This window comes from Artemia sp. Qi Xiang Cuo, chromosome 12 (genome assembly GCF_049724085.1).
Source record: "Artemia sp. Qi Xiang Cuo chromosome 12, ASM4972408v1, whole genome shotgun sequence".
NCBI classification, from domain to species: Eukaryota; Metazoa; Arthropoda; class Branchiopoda; order Anostraca; family Artemiidae; genus Artemia; species Artemia sp. Qi Xiang Cuo.
The window spans coordinates 12,881,287-12,905,063 of record NC_142805.1 but is presented as its reverse complement, the minus strand read 5'-3'; the positions used below and the strand labels follow the sequence as shown (position 1 = coordinate 12,905,063).

Below are 23,777 nucleotides of genomic sequence, written 5' to 3'. Positions count from 1 at the left end.
TGGGGGAGTGTCCTCCTCAAAAACATATTTTCTATCTGGAAATCAACCACGCTGAACAAAATGGCTATCTCAAAATTTTGATTGGTTGTGTTTGGGTGAATTGTACCGTGTACAATATATACTTTAAATATGGAAAATTTATTTCATTCTAAATACACTTCCGACGTAAATCAAACTCCACTAATTAAGTTTGAAATTCTGTTTTAAACTCTCATTTATTTATCAGCCAAATATCCCTTTAAAAAGTTCAAAGCAGAGGATGATTAATTTCAAATACCAAGAACTTCACGAATACCGTTTTGTACTCTGTAGAATTTTGTATTCTTTGTTTTACAAAACAAAAGAGTCTCGAACATTTCCAAGCGCTATTGACAGATCTGAAAAGCAGAAAAACACGGATTTTTTGCAAGTACAATACTAATGAGGTAGATTGGAATTTCTCAGAAGTACTTTGAAAAACATAGTGGGACATTGTCTAAAACTTAGTTTGAAGTTTTTATTAGAAATGTGGGCATTTGGTGATTAATATTGCGAAAAAACTATTGGGTAGTTTTTGCAGCATAATGATTCGATTTTGCCAGCATAAGAGTAAAGTGGTGGGCCCTCCGAGAGGAGATGGGCCAATTGGAAAATAGTGATTATTGCTCAGAATCAGAACTCGCGTTATAAAGTAGTGACGAAGTGTTTTTCGAGGCTATTGCCTATGATTATTATTAAGAAGTATTTCGACTAGAAGGTCTATCTGTTTTGCATTACTGAAATCCGATGCTGTACAACTAAATATGTAAGTCTAAAAAATCTGTTAATTTTCTATTTGTGTTGTTTTATTTTATATACTGGTATCTAGCGTCCCAGAGTAGACAACTAGTTCGAATGTTCTTCATTGGTACGCTCTCGAGGAATCTGATAATTTTACGAAGAGTGATTACACGCCTGGATTGATGGCTCCTCGACCCAATTGTTCACCTCACAAGGGAAATCAAATTTATTAGTTAACCTGTTTTTATTTCTCCCATAGGGAGTGGCGCGGTCAAACATTTATCATATTCCCCATTACAATTGGCTCGGTCCTTAACGCCACTGATGCCACAAATCTATAACGCCACAGATAACCATAACCAACAAAAACCATAACGCCACAGAATGATGGACGTGGGGGGTCTAGTTGCCCTCCAATCACTCAACTATTAAAAATGGCACTAGCCCTTTGGATTTCCAGTCAAATGAGCCCCATTTGAAGTTTCTACGACAACGCCTTCTATAAAAACCTTATATACCCCAGGATATAACATAAAACCCTTGCCCTAAGGTTCGCGGTGGAAAACCATCCTCAAAAAACTATTTTCTTTCTGGAAATCAACTACGGTGAACAAAATGGCTATCTCAAAATTTTAATTGGATGTATTTGGGGGAATGATGGGCGTGGGGGGGGGGCTAGTTCCCCTCAAATCACTTTCGTCTATTAAGAATGGATCTAGCCCTTTGAATTTCCAATCGAATGAGCCTGTTTAGAAGTTTCTAGGACAACTCCTTCCGTAAAAAACCTTATATGCCCCCAGGGCATAACTTAAAACCCTTGCCCTGAGGGTTGTGGGGGAATGTCCTTCTCAAAAACATTATTTTCTTTATCTGGAAATCAACTACGCTGAACAAAATGGCTATCTCAAAATTATGATTGGAAGTATTTGGGGGAATGACGGGCGTGGGGGGGGGGACTAGTTGCCCTCTAATCACTTTCGACTATTAAAAAGGGTACTAGCCCTTTGAATTTCCAATCGAATGAGCCTGTTTTGAAGTTACTACTACAATGTCTTCTATAAAAACATTATATGCCCCCAGGGCATAACTTAAAAACCTTGCCCTGACGGTTGTGGGGGAGTGTCTTTCTCAAAAACATATTTTCTATATGGAAATCAACTACGCTGAACAAAATGGGCATCTCAAAATTTTGATTGGATGTGTTTGGGGGAATGATGGGCGCTGGGGGGGGAGCTAGTTGCCTTCCAATCACTTTCGACTATTAAAAAGCGCACTAGCCCGTTGAATTTTCAATCGAATGAGCTTTTTTGAAGTTTATACGACAGCGCCTTCTATAAAAACATTATATGCCCCCTGGGCATAACTTAAAACCCTTGTCCTGAGGGTTGTGGGGGAGTGTCCTCCTCAAAAACATATTTTCTATCTATAAATCAACCACGCTGAACAAAATGGCTATCTCAAAATTTTGATTGGATGTATTTGGCGGAATGATGGGCGTGGGAGGGGGGCTAGTTGCCCTCCAATCACTTTCGACTATTAAAAAGGGTACTAGCCCTTTGAATTTCCAATCGAATGAGCTTTTTTTGAAGTTTCTACGACAACGCCTTCTATAAAAACATTTTATGCCCCCTGGGCATAACTTAAATCCCTTGCCCTGAGGGTTTTGGGGGAGTGTCCTCCTCAAAAACATATTTTATATCTGGAAATCAACTACGCTGAACAAAATGGCTATCTCAAAATTTTGATTGTTTGGGTGAATGGTGGACGTGGGGGGGGTCTAGTTGCCCTCCAATCACTCAACTATTAAAAAGAGCACTAGCCCTTTGAATTTCCACTCAAATGAGCCCCTTTTGAAGTTTCTGTGACAACGCTTTCTATAAAAACTTTTTATACCCCAGGATATAACTTAAAACCCTTGCCCTGAAGGTTGTTGGGGAGTGTCCTTCTCAAAAACGTATTTTCTATCTGGAAATCAACTACGCTGAACAAAATGGCTATCTCAAAATTTTAATTGGATTTGTTTGGGAGAATGATGGGCGTGGGGGAGGGGCTAGTTCCCCTCAAATCACTTTCGTCTGTTAAGAATGGAACTAGCCCTTTGAATTTCCAATCGAATGAGCCTGTTTTGAAGTTTCTACGACAACTCCTATAAAAAACCTTATATGCCCCCAGGGCATAACTTAAAACCCTTGCCTTGAGGGTTGTGGGGGAGTGTCCTTCTCAAAAACATGATTTTCTTTATCTGGAAATCAACTACGCTGAACAAAATGGCTGTCTCAAAATTTTGTTTGGTGGTGTTTGGGGGACTGAGGGGCGTGGGGGGGGCTAGGTGTCCTCCAATCACTTTCGACTATTAAAAAGGGCACTATCCCTTTGAATTTCCAATCGAATGAGCTTGTTTTGAAGTTTTTACGACAACGCCTTCTATAAAAACATTATATGCCCCTTGGGCATAACTTAAAACCCTGGTCCTGAGGGTTGTGGGGGAGTGACCTCCTCAAAGACATATTTTCTATCTGGAAATCAACTACGCTGAACAAAATGGCTATCTTAAAATTTTGATTGGTTGTGTTTGGGTGAATGATGGACATGGGGGGGGGGGGCGCTAGTTGCCCTCCAAACAATCAACTATTAAAAAGTGCACTAGCCCTTTGAATTTCCAATCAAATGAGCCCCTTTTGAAGTTTCTATGACAACGCTTTCTATAAAAACTTTTTATACCCCAGGATATAACTTAAAACTTTTGCCCTGAGGGTTGTTGGGGAGTGTCCTTCTCAAAAACGTATTTTCTATCTGGAAATCAACTACGCTGATCAAAATGGCTATCTCAAAATTTTAATTGGATTTGTTTGGGAGAATGATGGGCGTGGGGGAGGGGCTAGTTCCCCTCAAATCACTTTCGTCTCTTAAGAATAGAACTAGCCCTTTGAATGTCCAATCGAATGAGCCTGTTTTGAAGTTTCTACGACAACTCCTTCAATAAAAAACCTTATATGCCCCCAGGTCATAACTTAAAACCCTTGCCCTGAGGGTTGTGGGGGGTCTCCTCCTCAAAAACATATTTTTTTTATCTGAAAACCAACTACGCTGAACAAAATGACTATCTCAAAATTTTGATTGGATGTGTTTGGGGGAATGATGGGCGTGGGGGGGGGGCTAGTTGCCCTCCAATCAATTTCGACTATTAAAAAGGGCACTAGCCCGTTGAATTTCCAATCGAATGATCCTGTTTTGAGGTTTTTACGACGACACATTCTATAAAAACATTAAATGCCCCGTGGGCATAACTTAAAACCCTTGTCCTGAGGGTTGTGGGGGAGTGTCCTCCTCAAAAACATATTTTCTATCTGGAAATCAACTACGCCGAACAAAATGGCTATCTCAAAATTTTAATTGGATGTATTTGGCGAAATGATGGGCGTGGGAGGGGGGCTAGTTGCCCTCCAATCACTTGCGACTATTAAAAAGGGTACTAGCCCTTTGAATTTCCAATCGAATGGGCATGTTTTGAAGTTTCTACGTCAACGCCTTCTATAAAAACCTTATATGCCCCCAGGGCATAACTTAAAACCCTTGCCCTGAGGGTTATGGGGGAATGTCCTCCTCAAAAACGTATTTTCTATCTGGAAATCAACTGCACTGAACAAAATGGCAATCTCAAAATTTTGATTGGATGTGTTTGGGGGAATAATGGGCGTTGGGGGGGGGGGGGGAGCTAGTTGTCCTCCAATCACTTTCGACTATTAAAAAGGGCACTAGCCCGTTGAATTTCCAATCGAATGAGGTTTTGTTGAAGTTTATATAACAACACCTTCTATAAAAAACATTTAATGCCCCCTGGGCATAACTTAAAAACCTTGCTCTGAGGGTTCATGGGGAGTGTCCTCCTCAAAAACATATTTTCTATGTGGAAATCAACTACGCTGAACAAAATGGCTATCTCAAAATTTTGATTGGATGTATTTGGGGGAATCATGGGCGTGGGAGGGGGGCTAGTTGCCCTCCAATCACTTTCGACTAATAAAAAGGGTACTAGCCCTTTGAATTTCCAATCGAATGGGCCTGTTTTGAAGTTTCTACGACAACGCCTTCTATAAAAACATTATATGCCCTCAGGGCATAACTTAAAACCCTTGTCCTGAGGGTTGTGGGGGAGTGTCCTCCTCATATACATATTTTCTATCTGGAAATCAACTACGCTGAACAAAATGGCTATCTCAAAATTTTGATTGGATGTGTTTGGGGAAATTATGGGCAGGGGAGGGGGGCTAGTTGCCCTCCTATCACTTTCGACTATTAAAAAGGGTACTAGCCCTTTGAATTTCCAATCGAATGAGCTTTTTTTGAAGTTTCTACGACAACGCCTTCTATAAAAAAATTTTTATGCCCCCTGGGCATAACTTAAAACCCTTGCCCTGAGGGTTGTGGGGGAGTGTCCTCCTAAAAAATATATTTTCTATCTGGAAATCAACCACGCTGAACAAACTGGCTATCTCAAAATTTTGATTGGTTGTGTTTGGGTGAATGATGGACGTGGGGGGGGGGGGGCTAGTTGCCCTCCAATCACTTTACTATTAAAAAGAGCACTAGCCCTTTGAATTTCCAATCAAATGAGCCCCTTTTGAAGTTTCTATGACAACGCCTTCTATAAAAACTTTATATACCCCAGGATATAACTTAAAACCCTTGCCCTGAGGGTTGTTGGGGAGTGTCCTTCTCAAAAACTTATTTTCTATCTGGAAATCAACTACGCTGAACAAAATGGCTATCTCAAGATTTTAATTGGATTTGTTTGGGAGAATGATGGGCGTGGGGGAGGGGCTAGTTCCCCTCAAATCACTTTCGTCTATTAAGAATGGAACTAGCCCTTTGAATTTCCAATCGAATGAGCCTGTTTTGAAGTTTCTACGACAACTCCTTCTATAAAAAACCTTATATGCCCCCAGGGCATAACTTAAAACCCTTGCCCCGAGGGTTGTGGGGGAGTGTCCTCCTCAAGAAGATATTTTCTATATGAAAATCAACTACGCTGAACAAAATGGCTATCTCAAAATTTTGATTGGATGTGTTTTGGGGAATGATGGGTGTGGGGGAGGGGCTGGTTGCGATTCAATCACTTTCGAATATTAAATAGGGCACTCAACTCCAATTTCCAATCGAATGAGCCCTTTTCGAACTTTCTACGACACCTCCTTCGATACGAAGTGCCCGGGTATGGAGAAAAAAAACAAACAAAAAAACAACACATTGTGCCCACATCGTTCGGGGGGGGGGGGGTTAGTTACCCTCTAATAACTTTCGACTATTAAAAAGGGCACTAGCCCTTTGAATTTCCAATCGAATGAGTCTTTTTGAAGTTTCTATGACAACGCCTTCTATAAAGACCTTATATGCCCCCAGGGCATAACTTAAAACCCTTGCCCCGAGGGTTTTGGGGAAGTGTCCTCCTCAAAAAGATATTTTCTATCTGGAAATCAACTACGCTGAAAAAATGGCTATCTCAAAATTTTGATTGGATGTGTTTGGAGGAATGATGGGCGTGGGGGGGGGTCTAGTTGGCCTCCAATCACTTTCGCTTATTAAGCCCCGAGGGTTTTGGGGGAGTCTCCTCCTCAAAACGATATTTTCTATCTGGAAATCAACTACGCTGAACAAAATGGTTATCTTAAAATTTTGATTGGATGTGTTTGGGGGAATGATGGGCGTGGGGGGGGGGGTTATTTGCCCTCCAATCACTTTCGACTTAGAAAGGGCACCAGCCCTTTGAATTTCCAATTGAATGAGCTTTTTTTGAAGTTTCTACGACAACGCCTTCTATAAAAACCTGATATGCCCCAAGGGCATAACTTAAAACCCTTGCCCCGAGGGTTTGGGGGAGTGTCCTCCTCAAAAAGATATTTTCTATCTGGAAATCAACTACGCTGAACAAAATGGCTATATCAAAATTTTGATTGGATGTATTTGGGGGAATGATGGGCGTGGGGGAGGGGGGGGGCTAGTTGCCTTCAATCACTTTCGACTATTAAAAAGGGCACTTGCCACTCCAATTTGCAATCGAATGAGCCCTTTTCGAACTTTCTACGACAACTCCTTCTATACGAAGTGCCTGGGTATGAAGAAAAAAAAAAAAAAAAACACACTGTGCCCACATATTTCTTTACTTAGGCAGCGCTAGCACGCTGCCTATGATAATCACGGGTAATCAGTGAAGCATTAACAGGTCTATGGTTGGATTTTGAGAGTGAAGCTTTAACTGGGCGATGAGATGGAGCGGTTAATTTATAGGGCAGACTATCTTTAACCAGTCACACTGGTAGGGTAGCCAGGAGGGATAAAGTCCAAGGGTAGGGGGAAAGCTTTCCTGGTGATCCGGGAATAAGTCAAATTGGGAGTGTTCTTTATATAGGGGGATGGGAAGGCAAGATGATGCTGGGAGAAGGAATTACGTGGCAAGGGTTTCTGAGAGGGGAGGGGTCGGGTATATTTCGGCCAATTACGGGTGGAGTCCAGAACTAGTTGGTAACGTTTTGGACGCACAGAGAGGAACGATGCGAAGGGAAGTGGATTTTTGGAAGGAATGTGGGTGAGGGGGGGGGGAATGGTCCAAATTGAGTAAAGTGATTTTGGATGTTTGGTTGACTGGACACGCTCAAGTACTTGGGGCAGAGGATTGTATCGTGAGATGGATTCCTGGGGTATACTGCTCTGCATCGGGTATGCAGAGGGATAGGGCTGAAAGTCAAATGGAACACGTTTCTGGGGAGGAGGGGGTCGTAAATACTTTCGGCACTGCCCTAAAAAAGGTTGGGTTTTAAACCTACCCTCTACCCCTGAAGATATATGTGCAAAATTACACGACTTATCAATACAATAGAAAACAGAACACAGGTAAACATGATCAAAAATACACTTATCAGACACACAGATTTCCGAAATAAAATGACGATAAATATGTAGAAACTTGCATTGTTTGCGAAACTTGCAGAAACTACTATTAAAATGATTACAGATCACATTTCCTTTCTGCTTATTTTTGCATTTCTTTTCCTTTTATCCTTCTCTTTCGTAATTTCTCTTTCGTAATTTCCTTTTATTCAAAAATAGTAACTATATCATCGTCTGGTAATGACTTCTCAAGAACCTGCTCGTATTCCTTTCACTTGTTTCATTATCACCTGATAATTTATGTAACAAACCGGAAGTCACTGAACCATTCATGAACTCAAGAGCTTCCTCCGTAGTCATACCACAAGTAGGTATTTTTATGCTCTCTTGGGATATTTTGCAGTTAATGCTGGAGTTACTGAACTTTGATAGTTGATCCCCTAGTGTAGTGACAATTACTTCGTTGTTTATTAAGTTCTCTTGAAATTTAATGATTTTTGATTTTAGGGTCACTTGATTGTTTTGTAGAGTTGAAATTTCATCTTCCATAAGAAGGCGATGGGAATTATAGGAGTTGTTATCTTCACTTAGTTTTTAATTTCCAGATCATGTTCAGGAGTATATCTCTACCCTTTTTTTGGTCGCTAAGAAATACGTCAACTTGTTTTTCAAATCTTCTATGGCCGCTTCATGGTCTGAATTTTTCTCTAACTGTGGATTGTATTTAGCTCGAGGATTAGCAGGCTGTTTGATAAATTTAACGTAACCAACACAAGGAGGGACTTGGGAAGCTTGATTTTTAAAGACTGATTTTGGAGTTGTTGATTTTGTGACAGACTTGGGTGTACAGCGTGGTTTAAAGCCAGGGGTAAGAGAAAGTTGTGATAAAGGTGGTTCAGGGACATCATTCAGAGAACAGGGGGTCTGGCAGTTTAAACATAACCACTCACCACATTGTTTTCTCTCCTCAATAGAAATGCCTGCACACTTTGGATGAAACCACTGTTGACACCGACTGCACTGCATTGTTCCACTAGCTGCACGAAGTCTGCACTATGGGCAACTAAATTTCATGGACCTTGACATAATAGTGAAACAAATAATCCAGATTGTAAAGCTCGGAACTGGTCAGTGACTGAATTTGGGATTATAGTAACTTCCATAACGGGTTTCAAAATTTACCCAGCATAAATTTTTACAGGTCAAATTCCAGAAAGAGAGTCCCCTTTTATTTACTTAAAAAGGGCACTAAAGATCACCATTTGAATTCAAATCAGCCGTCTTCCAATATTTAAAGCCCTTTGTTTTAGGACAATAATCCCTTGGAGAAAAAAAAACAGGGATGCATATGTGCTACCCATGCAAAATGTTATTTAACTTTTTATTCAAGTCGAGGTCGAGGTCGATGTTAATTCTTTGGCAGACTGGTCTTAAAAATTCTCAAAAATTAATTTCAATTTTTTTAAATTACTATGATACTAAATTTAATGAACTATTGTAACTCATAGTCCCAAAATTCAAATACAGTAACGGTCATTTTACCCAATGATAAAAATGAAAGGTTGTGATAAAAATAATTGTGCAACATAGGGCTGATTTCCATGTTTTCATTATTTGTTTCAACACCCCTGTAAAAATGAAATGCTTCTTTTGTACTTCTTTTGTAGATTCACCAGGGTTTCCGGCTCTTTTTCGAAATTCCTAACAAATGTTCATGTAAAGCACATCAAAACTATATGTGTCTTGAATAGTCTTGGAAAGAACTAATAAAATTAATCTGAATATTGTCTATATAGATTTAGAGATTTTGGAATTTCGAGACTTAACAGAAACTGAGATTTGAGACTTAACAAAAACTGCAGCAGAGAAACAGAGTTTACTTGTGAAAAATGTGGAGACTCAAGATTTGAGACTCAAAAAAAATAAATAGCATCTATAGTTAATGAATTTGTTTTGAATTTAAGTTATTTTTTGTGTTGTAGATTTTTTGGAAATTTGCTTCATTGTTGGTTACTGGGAGAAGGATAAATCAAGACGGAATACAAACGCCTAGTGTGTTTATAGCTCTCTTACAGTTTAATATTATAATGTTAGACGACAATATGATATAATTTTGTAACTAAGATTTAACTCCATAAATCTTCGAAGCACAATTTTCAAATATGTTATGCTTGGTTTTCTAGATAGAAAATTGGCTGAAAATCTTGAAGCAAGGTCAATTTCCCAGTTTTTAAAGAAAATCTAGAACAGGGGTGCTTAACCTTATTTTATAGTGGGCTACATTTTCACTTGAAACAAAATAGACTGAAAAATGAATAGTTTACTAGTCATTAGAAAATGACTTGCTTACTAGTCACTGGGTGACTAGTTAATGTCAGTTTGGCCACAGTGTGGCCCGTGGGCCTTAGGTGTAACAGCCCTGGTCTAGAACCGACTCGAGGAAAAAGGTTAAGTAATATCATAATTCTGCCAGAATGAATGGATGGACCGGAAACCAACGAATTTAATAATGTAAATAAAATTTTATTTTGGTGTAAGTTACAGCATTAGGCTTGTCACAAAATTGGTTTCACCTTTTTGAAATTCTTTTTTTGTCATTTGTTTTTTTTTTCTCAAAATGCGTATTTTAGTTTTGTTTTTCTAAAAGAATCTGATGTTAAAGACTGAAGATAGTTAACTTCCGTCTAAGGGTTTTCAATCTAATAGATCCAAGCTCTTTTTTAAATTCCCATAAATTTGTTTTCTTTATAAACTTTTACTATTAACATAACCCAAAATATTAGTCAATTGTTTTGCCACTATGCATTGTCACCTGAGTGGTGAATTACTAATCAGCTTGAAATGCTATATTTTTCTAACTTGACAGTTTTTTTTCTAAATAGTTTCTTAGGCTTTTTGTTACTATAACCTTGATGAAGAAACTTTTTGACAGAGCCTATGATAATTGGCCATTATCCTAATATTATAGTTTCTTTTCCAAATGTAGTGCTCTTGTCTAAATGTGGGGTGGATCAATCTACTTGTGCTCATCATCGAACTAACATATCAAAATCATGTGTCAGCTCACATATTTGTTTTGAGTGTTTATTTTATTTTTACTCTATTTTTGTAGAAGCTGAAGATATATCCTCAAATAATGATAAGGATATATTTGGAAGTACACAACCTATGCTATTAATGAAACAAGAAGCCAAACTTTTTGCTATTTCTACTGGCATTCCTGATGATTTTCATCATAATGCTGACCCTGTTAAACTGGAGTTGAAAATTGACGAGGACGAAGGTATGCTTCAGATACGCATTTTTGCGTGTCCAAATTAATAAGGTGTATCTTAAGCTTCCGTTGAAATTGTGGCAGGGCGGAAAAGATGGGTGTTTATTGCATCTTATTGGATTGGTTGCATTTGAAAAACAAAATGTTTAGAAAGTAATAATCCCAGATGGTTTTGATTATTAAGACATAAAATTTTGTATCCCAATTAAACCTCTGAATGAAACGACAAACTGAATTTTATTTGGAATTTTTTTCTTGCTTTTAGGACTCATTACAACTCTTAAAATTTATAAATATTGGTTTAGGTATATGGAATAAAAGTAATATGCCTTTTATATCATATATGTCTCAATAATTACATATGTCTTAATATCAACTCCGAAGCTTAATAGTTCTTTTATAGAAACGCCTTTGTTTCGCTTGATTGTTTCTTGATTTTTGTTGGAGACAATTTAGGAACACTCTCTCCAAAATACTCTAAATTCAAACCCCTCTATCCCCCCCCCCCCGTGGGTACGGCCTTGGTCTAAGGTTCGGTTCTCTTACGGTTCACTCTGGGTACGGCCTTGGTCTAAGGTTCGGTTCACTGTCAGATATTTTGATGTTTTTCAATGGTTCTTTTCAATTTTAAGTGCTTTGCGTTTTTTATTTAGTTGCTAGTAAGACAGTTGTTCAATTTACAACCAAATTATTTGCTTAATTTTTTTTCCGTTCTTGCCAAAAGGCAACATTGTACATTGCGTCTTGTTTCTTATACTTGAGGTAAATAAAATGTCTAGGGTGAACTTTTTGCAATTTGATAAGTTTTCAGTATAGCTCAACTCATAAGCTTAAGGTTAATTTACATCGGGCTCAATCCTCAAGAATGATTTCAAAATATTTTTCTTCTGTATGTTTGCGAGGCCTGTAGATTCCAGAAGAGGATCCAATTACCTCTGAATTTCCTGGCATACTTTCACTGATTATTGGATGATCCTAACTATTTTCTAAAAACACTTACAATCAGATAACAATCAACATTTGCTAGTAATAAAGTGTCCTTTTAGGATTATTATTATCAACCTGTAAATTTAGGCTTACAAACCAAGTCAAAAGGGACAGTTAATAAGAGTGTAAATTAATACAGGGATTTGCAATTTATGTCAGTAATTTCTCAGTCTCGTCCAAATAATGAATAATAAAGTCCAAGTAATTAAAACGGTGCTATTTCATAAATATGGCCTTTCACAGAATTGAAATTGGAGTGCGCTTGATAAAGTCGCACTACTAAATTAACCTTATTTCATATTTTTTTATACATATTCTTCTAAAAGCCCTCTCTGGCCATCTGCAGCCTTATGGTTTTGTGGCACCAGTAGCCTTTTCTGCAAACTAGTATTTGAACAAAATATATTAATTGATAAAAGTAAGGGGTTTATATAGTTCATGGATGTTACAGTATGACAATGTTCTTTATAGACAAATCCACCCTTAAGTAAACTGATATTTAATTACAACCAAATTCTGAATTATAATAAGCAGCGCAACAGCGCTGCCTAAGTAAAGAGTGATATGCCCATAATGTATATATATTTTTTTAAAGACCAGGTCACTTATAAAAGGGGTTGTTGATGAAACTTCAAAAGTGGGTCTTTCGATTGGAATTTGCAAGTTCTAGAGCCCTTTTTAATGGTCGAAAGTGATTCGAGGGCAACCAACCCCCTACCCTCATCTTTTCCCCTAATACATCTAATCAAAATTTTGAGATAGCCATTTTGTTCACTGTAGTTAAAAGGTCCAGTATTTATGTCTTTGGAGATTACAATTTTCCCCCCTCCATAGCACTCAGGACAAGGGTTTTAAGGTATGCCCTGAGGGCTTATAAGGTCTTTGTGGAAAGGATGGTCGTATAAACTTCAGAGGGGGCTCACTGGATTGGAAATCAGACAACCAGCCCCCTCCCCACGCTCATCAATACTCTAAGTACATCCAATAAAAATGTTGAGATAGCCATTTTGTTCAGCGTATTTAAAAAGTACAGTAATTATGTCTTTGAAGATACACCCCCCCCCCCCCCCCGAGCTCTCAGGGCAAGGGTTATAACTTATTCCTAGGGGGCATATAAGGTGATTATGGAAAGGGTGGCTGTAAGAACTTTAGAGGGGACTCATTGGATTGGAAATCAGAAGTTCTAGTGTCTTTTTCAATAGTCGAAAGTCATTAGAGGGAAACCAAACACATTTACTGAAAACAAAATTAAATTTCAAATGTTTAAATTTTTTACTTTAATAAATCAAAATTATTAAAACTTTAATGAATAAATATCTGTACGTATGTTAAGCTGACAATCCTCGGCGGTCTTTTTTTGTGTTTAAAGTCCAAATTATGTTCTGGTCCTGAGAAGGGATGGGGATTGTCAGCCCTACTCATGTTAATTTTTGCTCGTTTTGAGTTTGACTGGGTCATTTATTGTAATTGCTGTCTGTTTTGAGTTTCATTTATTTATTGATGGTGATTTTTGATAGCTTTACCAATAGAAGATTATTTGACTTTATTTCTACTCATTTATGACTTAATGGAGCTCTTGACTTTCTTTGACAAACTTGTTTTTTGAAAACGGATTTTTTAAATTAATCGAATAAAGAAAGGAATAAAGGATTCGAAGTGTTTTCAGAATAATGCCTCGAATTGGCTTTAATAGATTAAATAACGAGGTAAGAGTCATGAAAATTAATTTTATAATAACCGTGTAAGGCTAAAAACGTTAATTGCTGATTTTGTGCTAAATAAAAAAAATGCAAGTCTTTGTGATTTTGAGCGAATTTTATATTATTATTATAGTTCTGCTTCTTGCAGCGGCCTCTGATAATGATATGATCAAACAAGAATATGGATTACATAGCATGCCCGGTCTTGCGAGAATATGTCTGAAAAAAGGAATGAATTTGAACTGTCAAAATGAAATGCCGAGTCACATATATGCATCTGCTCAAAATGATGTGGCAAAACAGAAGGTTTCTCATACTGGAAAAAGACCTTTGGAATGTGATACTTGTAAAAAACGTTTTACTACAAGTGCCAGTTTATCTCGTCATCAAAGAACTCATACGGGAGAAAAACCTTTCGAATGTGATATATGTAAGAGATATTTTACTTCAAGTTCCAAATTATCTATTCATCATAGAACTCATACGAGAGAAAAACCTTTCGAATGTGATATCTGTAAGAAACGTGTTGCTACAAGTAGAGGTTTATCTGATCACAAAAGAACTCATACTGGAGAAAAACCATTTGAATGTAATATATGTAAGAAATGTTTTATTTCAATTTCTAGTTTATATTATCATCAAAGAACTCATACAGGAGAAAAACCTTTTAAATGTGATATATGTAACAAAACATTCCGCCACAAAGGCAACCTGTTTATTCATAAAAGAACTCATACTGGAGAAAAACCTTTCGAATGTGATATATGTAAGAAACGGTTTACCAAAAGTAGCTGTTTATCTCGTCATCAAAGTACTCATACGGGAGAAAAACCTTTCGAATGTGGTGTATCTAAGTGGTGTTTTACTTCAAGTTCCAATTTATCTATTCATGAGAGAACTCATACGGGAGAAAAATCTTTTAAATGTGATATATGTGACAAAACATTCAGCAGAAAAGCTACCCTATTTATTCATCAAAGAACTCATACGGGAGAAAAACCCTTTGAATGTAATACTTGTAAGAAATGTTTTACTAGAAGTGCCAGTTTATCTTATCATAAAAAAATTCATACTGGTGAAAAACCTTTTGAATGTGAAATATGTGACAAAACATTCCGCGACAAAGCCAACCTATTTAGTCATCAAAGAGGTCATACGGGGGAAAACCCCTTTGAGTGTGAAATATGTGACAAAACATTCCTCAAAAAAGCCAACCTAATTATTCATCAAAGAACACATACTGGAGAAAAACCCTTTGAATGCAATATATGTAAGAAATATTTTACTTCCAGTTCTAATTTATCTCATCATCAAAGAACTCATACTGGAAAATAACCTTTTGAATGTGATATTTGTGAGAAAAAGTTCCTCCTAAAATCCACCCTATCTGATTGTCAAAGAACTCACACTGGAGACAAATGTTTTGAATGTAATGTGTGCAAGAAACGTTTTACTTCGAGTACTGGGTTATCTCATCGTCTAAGAAGCCTTTGTGTATGTCATTGTGTATGGGCTTTATATGTTTATTGAAATTTTAATGTTTGATTTATCTAACAATTTATGCCAGAGAAAAACTTGTTGTATGGCAATTTTGAGATTACGTTATATTTTTGTCGGCAATTCATCAAAAAAGCTTTTTTAAAATGCCCACAAAGCCTAAGCGTATCTATAAATACGTAATAAAAAGATATACAATTTTTTCAAGCTTTCATTAAACAATTGATATGTTCTTTTATAAAGCATAAGAAAATCATACAGGAAGTACACCCCTTCTTTGAAAACATATACTAGTACATGTGGGATTTGGAGTTGAATTTGACAGTATGCTCAAGCGTAGAAACTATGTCCTCTGAGTTGTCTTCTTATCCTCGTTGGTATTTTATCTGTAATGTCGTTTTTCTTTTCAAGAAAGGAAACGTTGTTTTGCTTTGTATATATTTTCAATATTGTTTGTGTTTTTTTGTTTTATTTCCTTAAATTAAAAAAAAAAAATATTAAATCCAAAAACTGCTGCTGTAATAGTACCAACTAAGATAACAGTATCGCCTTCATAACAGCGTTTTCAGGTGACAATTGATTCAGATAAGCTTAGGGAGTATGTTTTTCTGTCATATTTTCACTTTGATTTTAGTTTTGAACCTGAGCTATGTCTGACTTCTTTTTAATAAATAACATTTGCAACTATTGTAAAGTGTATATATGTCTTTTTAGGAAGTTGTCCTTTGCTATCTCTACAAACCATATTCAAGTTCTAGGGAGATTGGGGAACAGATAAACCAAAGAAAATCTACAATGATGACGGGATTACAACAATAAGTTTTAATCTTACGAGATATTTTGTATTTTCTCCCTTGTTTGTCATTTTGAACCCCTAAATTTTTTTTCAACTGAATACTATCTGAAGTTAACTACTAAAAGCGATTAAGCGTCGATCAAGGGTGCATGTTAATTCAATTAGATTATAAATATCAGAAGTCCAGCCAAGTTTTATAAAGAAGAGTGAATCTGCCCTTGGCTGCACACATAGACGACTGGACGCACATAGTCTTTCGGTTCCTCTCAGTCCATTCCTTAAATCAAAATTTGAGGTCCAATTGACATCCAACGCTTCTTCGAAGCTTCAGCTCAGTCTCCCTAGTAGTTAATGAGAAATGGCTGATGTACGTAGTTTGCTGATTTGCTCAACTGTGCGTGTCTTTTTCAGACAATACCTTTAGCAACTTCTTGATGCCCTTGCGTAGCTAGCGATCCCTAGAAGCTCAAATCTGATAAGGCAAACATATCAAAACCTGACTGCATTTTCTGCTATTAAACAAACAGTACCGCAACAAATACTGTCACATGAAATCAAAGAACAGTTTTAAACCCTAAAATGAGCAAAACTTATTTTATAAAAAAAAGAGGCTGCCCCTCCTAAAACTCTCCTTCCCTTGTTTTTTTTTAAAATTCAGAAGATTCTCATTTGATTTGAAACTGAGAGTTTGGTGTCTTTTTTAAATTTCGGAATTGATTAGAGAGTAACCAACTTCTATCCTTGAATTTTTTTTTACACCCGGTTTATGTATCCCTTTAGAACATTTTTTCAACATATCGAGTTTTTTATTTTTTTTTTTTTAGAATAGTTGAAAGTCTAAATAATCATGCACCCAAGGATGTCTTAACTCCACAGAGGCCTCGGAATAATTTAAGCCATTAATTTATGGTAACTAAGAATTTTGTATATGAATATTATAACGGAAGAAAGGGGTTGAAAGCCCCAAAACAAGCCCCAAAAGCCTATTTCCTTCATTGTTTTGAAACTTACACTCGTAAGTCTTGGGGTCAAGGGACTCAAATAAAAGATCGTTCAAAGGATTGGTCCATTTGAAGTTTGTCCCTTCTATAGCACAGAGGGCTAAAAAATGGCCAGAAAGGTCCCAAAAAACTTTTCCAGAGCACTTAAAATTAATAGAGCTATCTTCACGGATATGTTTAGGATTTCCAAGGGGGGGGGGGAGTTGGACTAGATAACCGCTATCAGAGGTTCAGAAACGGCTCAGCAACTGCCATAATCCCTTTTTGAGCTTATTTATTACTATACTCCTAAAAGAAAGATAAAATAAAGAGTTAAGTTGAGCAAATTAGAGAGCTCTAACTATAATCCTTGAGTCAGACTAAACAAAAAAAGATTGTAAGTATTTCTTATATATTAATCCCTCTTGATTTCCTCCCAAAGTTGCTTAAAACATGGTCAATATCCACTTTGACATCCCGATTGATAGACAGGTGTTCGAGACCATTCATCCTGCCCTCACTTGTATGATTTCCATGAGACCTGATTTAGAATGCTAAATCAACGCTCTGGAGATGCCGTGGTAACAGGAAGAAAGGGGAATTTAATCACGAGTGAATGCATAGTTGGAACAAAGTTGTTGTCACATGAGAACTTTAGGAACTTTATCGGGTTGATGAAACTTGCCAATAGACCTGTATTTGGCTTGCCAGACAGTCAGCTGAACAAGGAGCAAAGAAAATAAAAGAAAAGAAAAGAAAAGCAAAGAAAAGTCTCAAAGAAACATAACTGCTTATATTTTTGCAGCTTTGTCAAAACCTTCGCTACTACAATATCAACAAGCGAACAAAAGCTGGGACAGAAGCTAAAGTAAGAGCCCAAATATTTCAAGGCGTCGGTGTTGCATACCGACGCTATGGACCATTGGAGGTTGGTTCTCCCCTCCTTAATAGCCGCGTCCCTGACTGCCGCTTCTGTAGTGATTGCTACTAAGGTTGGGAATATTAAAGTGAAAATTTGAGGAAATGTATGGGGAGGGGGGGGGGGGAGAAGTTGAACTAAATCGAAACATACTATATTGTTAGTTCAACGAACGTTGAACTAACGAAAGAACAACTATTTGCATGTTACTACTACCAACGCTGTTATTTCCTTTATCATTACTACTTCTACCGCTAATATTACTCTCACTTGAACACGATGAAAAGCCACAATGTGCCAGCAAGTTGTCAAAAGGATGACACAGGAAGTGTTTACTGAGACAAGTTGAATCTTTCACCATGTGTTGAGGGAGATATTCAAAAATCGGAAGGTATCATGTGCATACTTCTACTATTCCTACAAATACTTCCTCGACTGAGGCTGAGGACATTAAGATGAAGCTTTCAGAGAATGTTTAAGAGGGTGTTAAACTAAATCAAAACAAAATTTGTGCATGCACGTTGTCAAATGGATGTATCAGTAATATCCCAGAAATTGTGTGTGGTATTTAGTTGAAACTTTCGGTCATGCTAAGGGCGATTTGCAACTGAATTTTACACTTTGTGTGTGTTTTGAGGGGATGTCGAACCAACCAAAAGGTATTATATATATTCTATCTCTAATGTTAAAGTGTATTAAGGGCATTTCCAAATTTATTGGAAATGCTGAAGGGTATGTTGAATTAAACTGAAACATGCTGTGTGTATGTCGGCTGTCAAAAGACCATATTAGGTCGAAATTTTTAGGGTATGTCAAGGGTTGTGTTGTTCTAATAAAAAATACTCGATTTGCCTGTTACCACTCTTAGCAGTAGTATTTCTACCAATCAAGTTAAAACCGCAATTACTGTAGGTAACTATATATATACAATGTAGATATTTCCTGGGCCATTGAGGGGAATGTTGGGCTAAATCAAATCACAATTTGTACATACAGGTTATCTATCAACCATACTTACCAGCAATTCCAAACAGGCCTAAAGTATTAAGTTGAAACAATCTAAGGCACTGTGAAGGGATGATGAAGTAGACAAAAAGATAAAATGTGAACACACGGGGCAGCATTTTTTTTCAAACAGCATTCAATGTTTTATGCTGTAAAGCGAGCACAGTCGTCCAGGAGACAGATAAACTGATGAATGCATGTGATGAGCTATTGGTGCCAAGACTCAATTGGTTGTCCTGATTGGGCACAAAGATAGAATCTGAGTAAAATGAAATGTTACAGTCCTCTGATTCTCATATAGTTTTTTCAAAGTAAGATGGGTGCATCAAGAAGAGAAAAGTTTGCTGTCAAGTAATTGAAACACATATTTAAAAACTTTTGAACTTTTATATTTGAGATACTTTATCAAAGTATTTTGATCATTACTGGCATGGGCTTGAAGTTTTTCAGTTCACACATTGTTTACATATTTTTTGTGAATGGAAAAGAGGACATGTTTAATCTTTAGTGTTCAAATAGACTAAGGCCGTTCAGGTGAAACTTTTAGAGAACACAAAGAAGAGTGTTGAACTAAATGGAAACACATAATTTGCACGAAGGTTGTCAAAAGGGCTTAACTCAGGAATGACTAAAGGTCTTAAGTTGTAACTAGGGAATGATAAAGGGAACGATCAATAGACAAAAAAGGCAATATTACTATGCTATTTCTACGACTACTACTTCTAATGCTACCACTTCAACTGCCACCGTTGCTGAGGATATTTGGGTGAAAATTTGAGGAAATACTGAGGGGAAATTTGAATAAATCGAAGCACACTATATGCATAGAGATTTTGAAAAAGGTATGAGCAACATCTAAGGAACAGCTTAACATATCAAGCTCAAACTTCCAGGGCTTAATGAGGAAGATGCTCAACTGACGAAGAGCCAATGTTTATGTATCATAACTGCTACTAGTTTTATACTACTACTAACACAGCACTACTAGTACTACTACTTCTATTACTAATAGGATCCTAGTATGCTACTTCTAACGGTAGGAAGATAAATATTAAAGAGAATATTCAATGGAAGTTATACTAAGTCAAAACATACTATGTCCACGCCGATAGTCAAAACTTTATTCAGGAATGGCTTTGGGCAGTGGTTCCCAACCTTTTTCGTTCCGCGTACCTCTAATCAAGGCCACAAAAGGTTGCGTACCCCTTTCTTGAGAATCGTTGTTTTACTTTTTTCTTAACTAAAGTTCGATTTTCAAAAACACGAGATTTATTGTCATATATGACGGTGCACAAATGTGTAAAAGTATGTACAAAATCAATGACAAAATTGAGGCTGCTTTTTAGCTAAAATATTATCAAATCTTGGCTCAATGTCACTGACGGCATTTATAAGATCATTTTGTACACTCAGTCTGTTTCTATATTTGGTTTTGATCAATGACATTGACGAAAATGACACTTCACAAAGGTAAGTGGATCCGAATGGCAACAAAACAGACATGGCGATTTCACTTAGTTCCTTGTATTCTGCTTTCACCTCTAACCAAAACTGGGAAACAGTTACATTTTGGAATTTCAGTTCTAAGGCGCGATCACTGGCAAGTTCGATCAGACTCTCTGTAAGCTTGTCACTAAGACCGGAGCTTGAGGTCACATCTCCAGCAAATGGATTTTGGATCCAATCCTGGGTTCTATCGGGTGTCATAATCGATGAAAAATATGACACGAGTTCATCTCGCAACTTTGTCAGATGCTCCGAATACAATCATAGATGTTGCTGGGGTTATCAATTTCACTATCGTCCGCAAACTTGTCAAGGGTTGGGAAGACACTAACGCTGTTTATTGGAGTCCTTTTAAGGCAGAACTCCAATTTCTTGAAGAAAGCACACATCTTCGAATTCAAGTAGAGTTTGTCCGTTCGGAAATCTTGCATTGAGAGATTCAAGTCATTCAGTTTGTCGAAAACGTCCGCAAGATAGGCCAACCTGCAGACCCAGTCTTGGTTTTCAAAAGGTGAACTGAATGCAGACTTTTGCTCCAGAAGAAACATATGAACTTCTTGTCAAAGCTCGAAAAGTCTGTTTAATATCTTCCCCCGAGACAACCAGTGAACATCTGTGTACAGAAGTAAATGTTGATTTTCCTAACCCATCTCTTGGCAGAGCAATAGGAACAGTCTTGGGTTCAGTGGTCGAGCTTTGATGAAGTTTATCACTTTTACAGCCTCGTTGAGGGTCTTGTGCAGATGTGCATTCATCCTTTTCGATGCAAGAGCTTGCCTGTGGATGATGCAGTGCATCCCCTTCACCTTTGGATTTTTCTTTCTTATCCAGGCCATGACCCCATTATTCTTCCCTGTTAGGGCGGCAGCCCCTTCACTGCAAACTCAAAGACACCAGTCCCACGAGATGCCCCTTTCTGCGAAGAATTTGTCAATCACCTTGAATAGTTCTTCTCCTGTTGTTCTGGACTGTAGGTTTTGAAAAAAACAGAATATTTTCTTTTATGTCAGAACAGTCTTGATATAGGACAAAGACGATCACCTGGGCTTAACCTGAAACATCCGTGCTTTCGGCAAGCTGCAACGATAACATCTTCGTCACCTTTATTTGCTAAACAACCTGCATGACAATATCGCTCGCAATGTCTTCTATCCTTCTTGAAACAGTATTGTTAGACCCAGGTATAGACTGAAGGGCAGTAGCAGTTTTCGTATCAAATATTATTTCACTGACTTTCACTAATGTTGGTAATACCAGGCTTTCGGTAATGGTGTTCGGTTTTGTCTGTTTTGCAACTAAATAGGACACAGCATATAAAAACTGGAGAGCCTTGGAAAAAAATGATACCACTTTTGCAATTTCCAAACAGTTACTAGCGGATGCTTCTTGTTAACGTTTGAAAAACTGTCGGCTTACCGACATGAGAAGGGTGCACACTGCTGAGATGCCGGTTCATATGCACAGGTTTCATGGAACTGTTGGCTAAGACAAAGAACGCACTGTGCATTCACTGGATCAGAATTTTTAGCACTAAATCCGAGCCCTAGGTATTCTGACAAATATCGACGCACTTTGATCGAACATGATTCGTCATATTTCTTCTTCTTTGGTGCAGTTTCTGAGTTTGGGGTACCTTCATTCGGCTTCTTGTTATTCCTGATCAGGAATCTATTCATGTTTGTTCGCAACCAAAATTTACGAACTTTGTGTTTCAACAGATGAAAAGATACTGAAATCACTGGGTTCAAATTGTCTGTGACTGAACTGATCGAGACCTTATGGCTATGGAGAAAAATTAGCCGGTTACTGAAAGCGAAGGGGAACGAGACCTTACGGCTATGGAGAAATATTAGTGGGTTACTGAAAGCGAAAGTTTTGAAAATGAGTCTGAAACTACGTACAATGGGTTATCTGATTTGACGAAAATATTGGAACTGAGTCAGAAAAAAGTTTTAAAGATGTAGACTAAATTAATTTTAGACCTTCGCGTACTCTCTGCGAGTGTTTAGCGTACCCCGTAGGGTACGCGTACCACCGGTTGGGAACCACTGGCTTAGGGTATTCAGTTGGAACTTTTTGGCAAAGCTTTGGGGGAAGATCATTTGACCCAAAAGCAACATGTTTAAGGCACTAATGCTACTACTACTTGTTGCTGACTAACGCTTCGGTATTCTAATAGAATATTCAAAAACGAAAAATTTCTTCTTTGTTTTTCAACAGACAAGTCGTAACTAACAAAAAAGAATAGCAAAAAAGTTCATTACATTCCAAATCCAGCCATCTCGCTTACACAATAACAAATAAACAAAGAATTCACATGGAAAAGGATTAAACTACACGCACAATTAAACAATCGGCATCCCTCCCTTCCACAAGAGGGTGGTAGAGACATTCTTAAACAACAATCAACTTTTGACAACGTACATGCAGAGAGCGTGTTTTGATTTAGTTCAACATCTACCTAAATATTCCCTGAAAGCTTCATCTTAAGACCCTTAGCTTCAGTAGAGGAATTTGCTGTAGTAGCAGTAGGATTAGTAGAAATGCGCACATGACACCTCTTTTTTCAACATCTTTTTCATATTGTGTTCAAGGGAACACAATATGAAAGGTTCAGCTTATTTTGGCAAAGAGTTCCTGTGCCATTGCTGATATGTCCTTTTGCCAACCTACAAGTAAAGTCAAATAGTTTTGTGAGTGTAAAACCACCACAAATTACCTTAAATAATATGACACCTAAAATGAACAGATAATAACCGATAGATTACAATATTACAGATATTACAATAAATAACCAAGTATATATATATATATATATATATATATAATTAGATATATTAGAGATATTAAAGATATATTACATATTATATTTTAGATATATCTTATATATCACATATATTATATCTAATTACATCTAAATATATATGTAATATATTACATATTAGATATTACAGATATAATTAGATATTACATATATAATATCTATTATTATTAGATATTAATTAGACATAATATAATATATATTACGAGAATATATATAATTAGATATTAAATATTACAATAAATAACCGAGTACATATAACCGAGTATTTTAATATTACAATAAATAAATAAGATATTAATAAATATCTTAATAAATACAATAAATAACAGAGGCTCAAAAGTAGTAGAAACTAAGATGATTAGTGCTGATATTTCTGTGCATTCTAAAGACCAGCGCATGACTTGCGCTTTACCCTGGGTTCCGACATACACGATTTTTTTTTGACGAGATATCTCATTAAAAATTCGGAAACAAAATTCGCATGTTAATGCAATAATTGTCATTGGATTTTACACTAGACAATCTATTTGCGAATAATATCAGTGGCAAAAACAGCATATTAATTCAGCTTTTCTAAATAGCCCAGAGCAAGACCTATTTCTTGTCATGTAAGGGTGTTGGGCTGGGATGCATCAAAAATGTCAG

General features: G+C 37.0%; 2 protein-coding genes across 2 annotated transcripts in view; one reads left to right on the top strand and one right to left on the bottom strand.

Annotated features, from left to right (window-relative positions):
- The window catches only part of LOC148945797 (uncharacterized), a 30,818-nt gene extending 15,035 nt beyond the window's left edge, over positions 1–15,783 (top strand). The window contains exons 3-4 of the mRNA XM_089098133.1: positions 10,757–10,927; positions 13,739–15,783. Of these exons, the coding sequence (XP_088954259.1) occupies positions 10,757–10,927; positions 13,739–14,940 (1,373 nt within the window). The 3' untranslated portion in view covers positions 14,941–15,783. The remainder of the gene's footprint in view (positions 1–10,756; positions 10,928–13,738) is intronic.
- A 4,336-nt stretch (positions 15,784–20,119) lies between these two features.
- Positions 20,120–20,509, bottom strand: LOC148945796 (SCAN domain-containing protein 3-like). Its single transcript, XM_089097519.1, has one exon. The coding sequence runs from the start codon at positions 20,507–20,509 to the stop codon at positions 20,120–20,122; it is 390 nt and encodes a 129-aa protein (XP_088953645.1).
- Between the last annotated feature and the right edge of the window lie 3,268 nt (positions 20,510–23,777).

Coding starts and splice junctions, on each gene's coding strand:
- LOC148945796 (XM_089097519.1), bottom strand. CDS start 20,509: ATGACACCCGATAGAACCCAGGATTGGATCCAAAATCCATTTGCTGGA.